This window comes from Sminthopsis crassicaudata, chromosome 4, assembly GCF_048593235.1.
Source record: "Sminthopsis crassicaudata isolate SCR6 chromosome 4, ASM4859323v1, whole genome shotgun sequence".
NCBI lineage: Eukaryota > Metazoa > Chordata > Mammalia > Dasyuromorphia > Dasyuridae > Sminthopsis > Sminthopsis crassicaudata.
This window is the reverse complement of record NC_133620.1, coordinates 22935833-22948332: the sequence shown is the minus strand read 5'-3', so window position 1 is coordinate 22948332 and position 12500 is coordinate 22935833. Positions and strand designations below refer to the sequence as shown.

At 46.9% G+C, this 12500-nt stretch overlaps 1 protein-coding gene across 3 annotated transcripts in view; it reads left to right on the top strand.

Moving 5' to 3' along the window:
• Positions 1–12500, top strand: part of PODN (podocan) — a 41959-nt gene that overhangs the window by 8825 nt on the left and 20634 nt on the right. For all 3 annotated transcript variants that reach the window (XM_074265906.1, XM_074265907.1, XM_074265908.1), the window contains exon 2: positions 3841–4103. In XM_074265906.1, the coding sequence (XP_074122007.1) occupies positions 3846–4103 (258 nt within the window). In that variant the 5' untranslated portion in view covers positions 3841–3845. The remainder of the gene's footprint in view (positions 1–3840; positions 4104–12500) is intronic.

The window sequence follows — 12500 nt, the reverse complement described above, 5'->3', positions numbered from 1 at the left end:
TAATATGTGTTGACCTGAGTTGATCAGAGGAAGACCCCAAAGCTGATCAGGAACTCTGGCCATGGGAAAGAGTTAAGGAACTCTGGGCTTTGGGGGGCACGCTACCTGCCATGGGGCGTGGGCCTCTGTTTTCCCATCTCTAAAATGGGATGAATAAGACCTGTACTCTGGTTTATGTTTTGTGGGGGGCTGCCGCTGGAGGAGCTTTCCACTCCCGGCCTCTGAGCTCTCCCGATGTAGGGAAGGAGGCTGGGATTCACCAGGAACAGGCCATGGAGGGCGCTCCTCATTGTTCCCCGCTCTTGCCTGATGGGAGAAATGTTGCACAAAGATTTTCTTAGATGTTAGCAAACCATTTTACAAAATATCTGGCCCTATATTAGCAGCCTGGGGATAGGGTATCTATGTAATACGTGGTTCTGTACACACTGATGGGGGCAGTGCGGTACAGTGGCCAGTGCTGGCTTTGGAGGCCACGGGACCTGGGCTCAGACCTCCCAGAGCCCTCTTACCTGGGTGACTGAACAAATTTCTTTTCCACCCGGGTCTCGTTTTTATTATATGTGAGCGGCAGGATTGGGCCTTTCATTCTCCATCCGTGACTCGGGATGGGCAGGACAGAGTGGGGAGCGCGCCCTGACACGCCGGGGGCAGGCTCGTGCTTCGGGGGGCAGCAGGGGGCTCGCTGTCGGGGAGGCTGCGCCAGGCCTGGTCCCTTAAGCACTTCTCTCAGCACCTCAGGTCACCCGTCCATGGCGGGCTTGCGGGTGACGCCGAGCTGGGAGGGGAGCCGCCACGCTCGGTGACAGGATCCCCCAGGATTTTCACGGGCTGTGCCCACGGTGGAATTTAGCAGGAAGAAATGTAAACTCTCTTGTTCTTGTGCTCCAGACTCTGATGCACAGATACAGACCAGAAGGGGCCGGGGGCTGGGAGCTCTGAGGGAGTCAGCAGTGCGGTTTGGCAGCCCCCAAGCCTAGGAGATCGGGGGCCGCTTGGGGAGGGGACGGGAGAGTGACCTTGGAGTGGGGTGGCGGACGTGGCCTCCCAGGCGCTGGCTGGGGTGCAGGGACCCTGAGAAGGTTGGCCCCGTATCAGCCCTGCGTCCTCCTTTGTGCTCTCGGGGGTGGGGGCTCCCTTAGGGGGGATGGATGCTGCCTTCAAAGAGCTGAAAGCGCATCCTTGTTCTGGTTCTTGGCCAAGGAGGCAGGGCTAGTGCAGGCGGGTCACCTACCCGGGAGAAGCCCCTGCTTCTGGGCCCAGGAGCCATCTCGGCAGGTCTGGCCCAGGCCAAAACTGCTAGCAAGCTGCTTTCTGGGGGCCAGTATGGAGGACACACTGTATAAGGACCCTGCCTTCATTGGACTTATGTCCTCAGACTTTGTTTCCTTATCTCTAACATGGCCTAATTTAAAGGCCTGTGAGGAACAAATGAGATAAAACATGCAAAGTGTTTTCAAGTGATATCTAAGTGATATTATTAGAAGGCCAGCCAGCTGGGGCAGCAGCGAGTGCCCGGCCTGGGATCATCAGGACTCGTCTCCCCGAGCTCAGATCTGGTCTCAGACCTTTCTCTGGCAAGTCATTTAACTCTGTTTGTCTCTGCTTCCTCATCCAAATGAGCTGGAGAAGGAAATGGCAAACCAGCCCGGCATCTTTGCCAAGAGAACCCAAGAGGGATCCTGAAGAGCTGGACACAGTTGAACAATATTATTATTATTACGATGTTCCTGTCATGTAATAGGGGCTAAATCAAGGCTTGCTGGCTGTTATGGTGGGGCCCCGGCTGGAATGGGCTGCGCTGGGAGGGGAGGACATCCCTGGAGGGTCTGCAGAGGCTGCAGAAACCCCTTATTCTGGAGGTTGTGGAGGGGAGAGGCTTCTCTAGGAAGAAGGCTGGACTCCCCAGCATGGGTGGTGGGGAGAGCTCCGGGCTGATCGAAGGCTCTCGAGTGGGATTCTAGCTCTGTTACCAGCTTTGGGTCTCAGTGTGTCGGGGGGGATATTCCCTCTAAATGAGGGGCTTAAGCTAGCTGTTAATCAAAGTCTAAATAATATGATCCAATTTTCCCGAGAATTCTAGCTTTGCTTCAGCTGTGGATGACTCAGAAAAAATGCCCAACTCCCAAGGCCGAAACTTTCAGGGGACCCAGCATAACTCTTGCCCACCTCTTGGAGCTGCCAGCTAGTACCCAGGGATGCAAGGGGCACAGAAGAGGGGCCGGGAGGACGCCAGAGGGAGAAGCCTCTGACTCTGAGTGTCCAGGGGCTGGTGCCATAAATGTGGGAGCACCTAGGGATGGGTGGGGGATGTGTCCTGTCGGGCCTGTGGCTTCCCCAGACTCAGAGCAGGGGCTTGTGGTCACGGGGTTGGAGGGGACCTCATCAGCTCTCCTCTTCCTCCCGCCTTCAGTCCACTCCCTCACCACTGCCGGTCAGGCGTTTCCGAAGTCCAGGCCTGGCCGTGCTGCCCCTCCTGCCCAGGAAACTCCGGGAGCCCCTCTCCTCCTCTGGGTTCCGATATCCACTCTGCTTGGCATTGAAAGCTCACTGTTCCCTGGCTTGCTGGCCCCTCATTCATTCTTCTCCTTCACTCACTTCACAAAAAGTTGAAATCCAACCCAAGGGGCCCTTTGGCTCCTCTTGACATCCTGTCTTTAACAGGTTGTCTCCGTGCCTGAAATGCTCTGCCCGCTTTACCCCCTTGTCTCCCTTCAAGACCCAACCCGGGTCCCACCTGCCACTGGGGGCCTTTCCCCTGTGCCCCCCTCCTCCCCCCTAGTGCTTTCTCTCTGAAATGATCTCTTCTCTCTTCTGTATCTGTCTTATGTGGACCTGCTCATTTAAGTATCGTCTCTCCCAGTCACTAGCGGGGGCCATGCTGACTTATCCTTGCACCCTCAGCGGTTGCCTGGTCCACAGTAGGTGCTTGATAAATGCTTGTGGGCTGACTGGGCCAGGCTGCTGCTAGTTTTCCGGGCCCCAGGAGGGATTATTTCTCCTGCTGCCCTCTGGGGCAGAGAGGAGTGAAGGTCACCCCTGGCCGGTGGTTGTCTGACTTGTGAATGGCACGAGAAGGAGGCAGTGGTTCTGCTGGAAACTTTGACCCTCCCCAGATATTGTTTTTATAAGGAGAAAAAACCTTCTGCCTCCTCAGGGGGAGGATGTGGGGCTCAAAGTAAAAATGCCCAACTCCCAGCCCAGAGCTTTCTGGGGCAGCTCCTGCCGGCCACTGTGTCGCACGTTCTCCCCAGGAGAGGCAGGTCATGGGCCTGTTGGAAGGGGGTGGGAGGGATGGGGGGGGATGGGGGGAGCTGATAGAGGGCTCCAGCTCCCCACTGGCGTTTGTTCTGGCCCATTCCACCTGGAAAGTGCCCGCCCGGGCCCTTACCCCCAGCCTCCACCTCTTTCCCCCGTGCAAAGCTCCCTTCAGCTGCAGAGAACCTGGTGGATGCCAGCCTCGGACCCCACGGCAGGAGCTTTTATTGCCCCCCCTCACAGGGGAGGGAACTGAGACTCAGGTGACCCTGAGGTCATGAGGGTCAGGGGCAGAATCCAGCCCAGCTCCTTCTGACCTGCGTGGTTCCAGAGCAGAAGCCTGGGTGGGGGGGTTAGGAGGCAGATGGATCCCAGTGTCCCTTGGACTTGGGAAGCCTGAGAAGGGCAGGGGCCCTTTCCGGAGACAAGCACTCCCCCAGGAGTGGAGGAGCACACCTGAGCATGTCCAGGGGGATTCTTGGGCTGGGCTGGATGGCATCTGCACTCCCCCCTGCCCTGGGTTGGGGGCCAGGAGCCATGCTCTTCTCCCTTCTCCTCCTGACAGCTTTCCTTCCTTTTCAGAGGCAATGGTCCCAAGCAGGACGTTCCTGCTGGTGCTCTGGGCCTGGGCCTGGGAGCCCCACGGTGCTCACGGTCAGACCCATGAAGAAAACGAATTCCTGGAGGATCCCATCCTTTTTCTGAGGCCGGAACCGGGCCAGGGGAGCCTCGACTGCCCCCGGGAGTGCATGTGCACACAGGAGGGCGTGGTGGACTGTGGAGGGATTGACCTCCGGGAGTTCCCTGGAGACCTTCCGGAGTACACCAATCACCTGTCCTTGCAGGTAAGAGCCCCAGCTTCCCACCCGCCCCACAGCTCTGGTTACAAACCACCTCCCAGCTCTCCAGGAGAGATCTGGATCACAGAGGGCTTGTCAATGCCGAACCACTGGACAGACAACCCGATTTTATTCCTTTGGATTTATTCCGTGTAGGAAACTCCCTGTGTGGAAAGCCCCTCTGCAGCTGCTGCTCATCACTTCACCTATAATTTACATCCAGAGATTTCCCTGATTAGCCAAAGGTGGAATAGCTAAGTGTCCGAGATAGGGCTTGAAGTTGGTTCTCCATTGCTGATCCCCTCTCCATTATATCTCCCTCCAGTAGGAGACCAGATGGGAAAAGAGGGAAAAGAGAGGTGCTTTTGGAGGTAGCTAGTGGGGCTTCAGAATCTACCCTGACCTTTCTATCTGCATAACTGGATCAAGTCAACAGCCATTGATTAAGCACCTACTATGTGCCAAGTATGGTGCTAAATGCTGGACACTTAAATTCAGACAAGAAGACAGTCCCTGCCCTCCAAGAGCTCACAGTCTAATGAGAAAGACAACGTGCAAGCAACTACCACTCTTAACCTCTTTGGACCCCAGTCTCTTCTTCTGTAAGATGTAAGATAAAACACGGTCCAGATAATCTATAAAGCAAGAACTTTTAATCTTTCGGATCTTGTGGAAGCCATTGGCAATTTGGGGAAGCTTCCTCAGAACCGTGTTTTTAAAGGCACGAAATACCCAACATTACAAAGGAAACCCACTATGTTGAAATTATATATATATATATATATATATATATATATATATATATATATATATATTTTAACCATCCAAGTTAATTGGATGAAATGTGAAGAGCTCTGCCCTAAGGTAGTTCCCAGTTCTACATTTTTATATCCGTATATATATATAATTACAAATTTTGTATAAGAATAACTGAGTTACATGGTGCTTGAAAAAAAGTTTTCAAAGTGTTTTCCAGCTACCGTTCACACGCTCTAGCTTCCAGAGAAGCTGAGTTTCTCCATCGCCCAAACAGGGCAGCTCGGTAAGGTTCCGTCATTGTTTCTTTGCCAAAGCACCTACTTGGATCTGGACTTGTCTGGATCTGGTCTCCCTGTTCCCCTTTACCTGCAGAAATCTGCTTCATTCTTCATCATCTCATCCTCCAAGGAGCTTCCTTGGGCCCCCTGCCCCTCAAAATCACCATTTCCTCCTTGGACCTCACTGAAGCTCTCCTCTTGACAATGCCAGTCTCTGCCTGTTCTCCTGCCAGATTGCCCATTGCTGTCTCCCCGTTCCTTGGTCACCCCGGTTGGACACGACCTTCCCCTTCTGATCTGCAGTTGAGTCACCTCTACCTCTACTTTAATTAGTCAGCCAATGGTCTAGTCCAGGGGTTCTCAAACTACGGCCCTCGGGCCAGATGCAGCCGCTGAGGACGTTTATGCGCCCTCCGGGTTATGGCAAATGGGCTGAGGGGCGGAGACAGAGTGTGAGCTTTTGTGTTTACTATAGAATGGCCCTCCCACGGTCTGAGGGACAGCGAACTGGCCCCCTGTTTAAAAAGTCTGAGGACCACTGGTCTAAATAAATCCTTCCCTCATTCAGAGAACGTGTTGCAACCAGCTCCGGGTGCACATCCAGATGACTGGGAGGTTGTTGGTGTCCTCCACAAGAATAAAGAAGTTGGAGAAATCATTGAGAGGAAAGAGAATTAGTTCAATTTGGGATGTGATAAAGTTGAGGCTTCTATAGGATATTCAGGTAGAGACGTCCACAAGATAGTTGGCTGTGATATTCTCTCTAAAATGCAATATTCTCTTGTCGGGGTTTTCTTGGGGTCTCTGGAGGCAGCCTTCGTTTCAGTTCAGTAATCACCACAAGTGCAGCCAGGGATTAAAGTTCAAATCCTTTCTTGTCTCTTTCCAAGTCTTGTTTCCTTTCCCGGCCCGGTTAGCTTTCGTATGGTCCAGATCCTTTCTTATCTCCTTCCTGGGGCTGGGCATCTTTCTGGAGGCCTTTCAGTCTGGCCTTGGTTCCGAGAGCTTGAGCTCCCACCTGCCTTCTCTGGCTTCTGAATCTCCCCGACTGAATCCCGGCTCAGGCTCCAAGAGCGCTTCTCCTTCCTGGCCCTGAGAGCTTCTCCTTATGTGCCCCACACTGAGGACAAACCAATCTTTACATCACTGGGAAACCATTATCTGTTGTAGGATTAAATCAATGCTAAACTAGATCTAACCGTTGTCTCAATTCCACTTAGTACCTTGTTTCAAGTTCTGGCCCACAACGTCTCCCGCTTTCTTTTGTTTTAGAACATAGATGGTCATGACTTCCCTGACTTCTCAAGGAGGTGAGAACCCCAAAAAGAAGTGATCACGCCTTTCCTGACTGCTCAGGTGAAAACACCATAAAAGGAGGTGATCACGCCCTCCCTGACTTCTCAGGAAAGGAGATGAAAACACCAAAGGAAATGGGAAACCACACCAGATTAGCAGGTTTTCGAAGGGGCTCATTTGAAACAGGAATACATAAATCCATCAATATGGGAAGTATTACACATAATTACATAAGCACATAGTAACATAACATAGGCTAGTAGTGATGTAACAAATAACATGAATCAACAAGAGGAATTATACATGTCCATAAGTCCTAGAAATAGTCCAAAAGGAAAGCAACTATGTCACCTCTACAATGAAAATGGACCTGACTCAATTTCCAAAGATACACTTTATACATATAATTTAATACAACTGGCTTTAGGAAATTATATAAGTTATAGAATAAGGAAAAAGAAGAAAGAGCAGGTGGGGGAGGATTGTAACTTTATATTAAGATATAATTTGTTATTTCTGATTTTTTTTCTTTGACATTTCTTAACCTGTCTCCCTTTACATGGGAAAAGTGGGGTAGAGGATTCATAGTTCACAGTAGAGTAGGAAGGCACTTCATTGGCATCTAATCCAATTCCTTTTCTGAAAAGTGTTAGGTTCTTACTAAGTGCTAAGTCACTTAACAATTCTCTACTTCACACCTTTGGTTTGGGCCTTTAAGGGGAGTTTACACTTTTGAACTTCTGAGGAGGAGTTTACATATTTAAAGAAGTTTACACCTTTAAAAGGAGTTCTGAAAAGGAGTTTACACAACCTTTAAAAGGAGCAAGTTCATTGGTTGAAGTAATTTTCCCACAAGCCCCTGAGTTCTCACACGCCCATTCTCTGCGAGGATAAAAGAGGCAACATTGAGCCTGGAGAATAGTCTGACTGGGATTGAGTTTAGCCAGTGGTCTGGAAGGAGAGTCTGGCTGGAGGCTCCAGAAGCTTCCTAAGAAACCTGCTCACAGAGGAAAAGATTTTACAGAAAAGAGATGTCCTCCCAGAGAAGGATTACAACTGAGAGACGACAGGACTTTACAAAAAAGACCCCTAACTCCCACTCCCTCCCCATGTATGCCCCAAGTGGTCAAGTGATTGCTGCTTGACAGTCTCCCAAGAGGGGGAAGACAGACTATTCCATTTTTAAAATGCAGCTCAACATCTTAGGAAGTTTTTCCTGATGAACTTAAATTTGCCGCGTCCCCCTTTGCTAGGTTTGTCCTCTGAGGCCCCAAATACCAAATCTTACCCCTTTCTCTACAATAGCAACTTAGACCTGAGCCTCAAGTACCCCCCAAGTCTTCTCCAGGCTCCCAGGCCCAGTCCTCCAACTGATTTTCATACGTTAAGGACTTAAGGCCCTTCTTCACTCTTGTTAACTTCCTCTGGACATCCTTCCTGGGCACCCAAAGCTGTGCACCCAGATGTGCTCTGACCAGAAAGGAGTGTGGAGAGACCATCCCCTCCTCCTTCCGGGAAGCGTGCCCCCTACCCCCATGCTGCTGCGGCAGAGCTTAGTGGAGCTCATCAGCTTTTCTGCTTGTCCCATCACATGACTGACTTATAACAAGCTTGTAGTTTAATAAAATCCATTATCTTTTCCAGACAAACTGCTGCCTAGTTCTGCCTCCTCTGTCTTGAGCTTGATAACTTGGTTATTTGAACCCAAGTTTAAAATTATATTTATCCCTACTGAATTTTGTCTGAAAAAATTCAACCCAATTAGCCTATTTTAGAATTTGATAATGCTTTTCTCTCTGCCTGGGACATTGATAAAAATATTAAACAGCTCAGGGCCAAGCCCTTTGGCACTCCACTGGTACATTGACATTATAGCATTAATGACCCTGCCTTGACTGAGTTCACCCATCTGGATCTTTTTTTTTAATTTATTTTTAACACACATTGCTTTATAAATCATGTTGGAAGAGACAAATCAGAACAAAGGGGAAAAATCATAGAAAGATAAACAAAAACAAAAAAGAAGTGAACATAGCATGTGCTGATTTACATTCAGTCTTCTTAGTTCTTTTTCTGGATGCAGATTGTAATTACTTTCCAAAGTCTCTTGGGATTGCCTTGGATCACTGAACCGCTGAGGAGAACCAAGCCTTTCATAGATGATCATTGTAATTCTTACTGTTGTTGTGTACAATGTGTTCTTGGTTCTGCTTGTTTCACTCATCTTCAGTTCATGTAATTTTTCCAGGCTTTTCTAAAATCACCTTGTTCATCATTTTTTATAGAACAATAATATTCCATTACCTTCATATACCACAGTTTGTCCAGCCATTCCCCACTTAATGGGCATCCACTCATTTTCCAATTCTTTGCTACCACAAAAATAGCTGCTCCAAACATTTTTGCCCATGTGGGGCCTTCTCTCTCCTTTATGATATCCTTGGGATACAGACCCTGTAGAGACACTACTGGATCAAAGGATATGCACAGTTTGAAAGCCCTTTGGGCATAGTTCCAAATTGCTCTCCAGGATCCTTTCATATTTCACAACCAACAGTGCATCAGTGTTCCCGTTTTCCCACATCCCCTCCCACATTTATCATTATCTTTTCCTGTCATCTTAGCCAGTCTGACAGGTGTGAGGTGATATCTCAGAGTTGTTTTTATTTGCATTTCTCTAATCAATGGTGATTTAGAACATTTTTTTCATATAACTATAGATGGAGTTAATTTTGTCATCTGACAATCATGTATCAATTGGGCAATGACTTGTATTCTTATAAATCTGACACAGTTCTTTATATATTTTAGAAATGAAACCTTTATCTAAAACACTGGCTGTAAAGATTTTTTCCCCATCTTTATACTTCCCTTTTAATCTTGTTTCTGTTGGTTTTGTTTGTATAAACCCTTTTTAATTTAATGTAATTAATGTGGTCCATTTTACCTTTCGTTATGTTCTCTAGTTCTTTTTTGGTCATAAATTCATCTCCAAAGATCCGATAGGTAAATTATGCTTTGTTCTTCTAATTTGTTTATGGTATCATCCTTTATGCCCAAATCATGTATCCATTTTGATCTTATTTTAGTACAGGTGTGAGTGTGGGTCTTTGCCGAATTTGACATATTATTTTCCAGTTTTCCCAGCAATTTTTGTCAAATAGTGAATTTTTATTCGAGAAACTGGAGTTTGAGGGTTTATCAACTACTAGATTGCTACAGACCCTGATTATTATGTCATGTGGATCTAATCTATTCCATGGATCCACCACTTTATTTCTTAGCCATATCAAATGGTTTTGAGGACTCCTGCTTTATAAAACAGTTTTAGGTTTGGCATTGCTAAGCCAACATCTTTTGTATATTCTTGACCTTTTGTTCTTCCAGATGAATTTTGTTACCATTTTTTCTAGTTCTGTAAAATAATGTTTTGGCAGTTTGATTGATATGGCACTGAACAAGGAGAGCAATTTTGGCAGAATCGTCATTTTTATTATATTAGCTTGGTCCAGCCATGAATGATTAATATTTTTCCTATTGTTATTTCTAATTTCTCTGTTTTCTTTGACATTTCTTAACCTGTCTCACTTTCTTTGTGTGAGAAGTATTTTGTAATTGTGTTCATAAAGTTCCTGGGTTTGTCTTGGCAGAGAAACCCCAAGTATTTTATTCTGTCTACAGTCATTTTAAATGGAATTTCTTTTTCTACCTCTTGCTGATGGGTTTTGTCAGTAATATATAGAAATGCTAATAATTTGTGTGGGTTTATTTTATATCCTGCAACTTTGCTAAAGCTGTGAATTGTTTCCAGTAGGTTTTTGGATGATTTTCTAGGATTCTCTAAGTATTCATATCTGTCTCCATCCAGATCTGAATTCCTCTAACCTTATTATCACCTAGGCTGCCTATCTCCATCTTTTACACAAGAAGAATGTGGGTTGCTTTATGAAGTCCTTCACTCAACTCTAGATAAATCAGATCAGATCCACAGTATTCCCTTTACCTGTTAGTCTGGTAATCTTTTCCAAAGGAACATAAGGGCAGTCTGGAAGGACCTGTTCTTGAGGAAGCTAGGCTGGCTCTCAGTCACTCCTGCTCTCTTTTCGAGATGATCACTAATTATTATTTTAATGATGCATTCTTGCATTTCCCAAGAATTTAAGTCAAGTTCACTGACCTACAGTTTGATTTGATTGTCTGGAAAGAGGCAAAGGTCCCAGTTATCGTGAAAGGGAAGTCCATTCCATCTACTAGTTTTTTCATACTCCGATGATGTTGTACATCTGGACCAAACAACCTTTGAACTCATCAGAGGTCACTCACTGCTTCTTACCATCTCCTAATTTATTGTGGGCACCAGCTCCTATTGATCACTTGGGTTCTGTCATTTCCTATGTAGAGAACCTTCTCCTTGGCAGAGGAAAATCCCCCCCCCCCATTAGGAGGAATAGTATTACCCTCTCTCTGTTGCCATTTATCATCGTTCCAAGCATTAGCAATTCATTCTTGCAGCTTCTTTTTTCCTTCAGGATCATTTCAAGCGCCCATTTTGGGTTATATTTAGCTTTTCTTGGCATCTTCACTCATTCTGAGTTTTATCATGCCTGTCTGTTCTTATGGTAATAAAAGTGCTTGTGTATGCACCTTCATTCTCCCATCCTATCAGTTGCCAAGTCTTCTTTTTATTTTCAGCCTCCCTTTCCTTCCCCATCTCCCAGCCCATTGAGAAAGCAAGTAAAACATAACTCCTGTTAGGTTCTAATTAGTGCAGCTATTGAGTCCTGTGAAGTGGTTACACATAACACCATTCAAAGTTATAATCAGGTAAATTTGGTGTTGTTCTAATCCTGTGGAAATATGCCATGCAAATTCAAATAATGTGACCGCTTCAGGTGATTCATTATTTGCACTCATGGGGACCTAATTGTTTAATTAAGCAAAACAAATTCCCACCTTGGCCATGTTCCCACCCTACCCCCCAAAGTCTCTGCTCTTGCAATCCATCAGGAGGGAAGGGAGCATGCGTCACCATTAGTCTTCTAGAATTGTGGTTGGTCATTGAGTTGATGAGAGCGGCCATGTCTTTTGAAGTGATTTGTCTTTACGGTATTACTGTTTTTGTATAAGTTGTTCTGTTCTAAACAAAAACACAGACAAACCCCCTCTCCCAAGAAAAATAAAGCAAGGAAAGAAAAAGTATCCTTGGATCTGCATTTATACAATATCCATCCACCAGTTCTTTCTTTGGAGATGGGCAGCACCTTTTATCAGAAGTCCTTCAGAGTTGTCTCAGATCACTGTGTCGCTGAGTCACTGACAACTGGATATTGCACAGTCTTGCTGTGTTCTTCTATGCATCAGTTCGTGTAAGTTGTTCCAGGTTCATCAGCCTGCTCGTCATCCACAATAATGTTTTTACATGCATAAAATTGGGTGCATAGGATTACAAAGGAAATCAGTTCTATTTAAGAGAAAGTAAAGTGCTTCCTCTACAAATTCACAGATTCCTCTGAACTCCACCCGCTGGCTTTTTGACAGCCCAGGTCAGGGTAAAATCCTCACCCTAGCATGAAGTACAGCTCCCATCTGATGCTTAGAGTCCTTCATGATGGTCTGCAGCCTCTTTGCTGCCTTAGGATGCATCACTTCCTCATGGTCTCCTGGGGATCTTCTGTGCGCCATCTCTGGGCCTGACATAGGCGCTTCCTTCTGCTTCTAGAGAATTTCTTGTATCTTTGGCTGCTCGTCTTAGAGCGGGACGGGCCAGATCCCCCCCCCCCCCCCCTCAGGAGCACTGTCCTGTATATTCCTGTATAGACACTAAGACATATGCACTTGTTTCCTGGAGCAGAGGACAAGCTCCGGAGGGCAGGGGCTGTTTCAATTTTGTCTTGGTATCCTTAGCTCCTAGCACAGGGCCTGGTGTACCGTAAGTGCTTCTTAAACGCCCAGTGCCTTATTGCTTCTCAGCTATTTGCCCTTGTTTCTCTCTTCTGTACTTGGTTTTTCAAATAAAAGTCAATGGGTGAGTTTCCTGGGTATCCACATTGGGTTGCCTTAGACCAGGGCT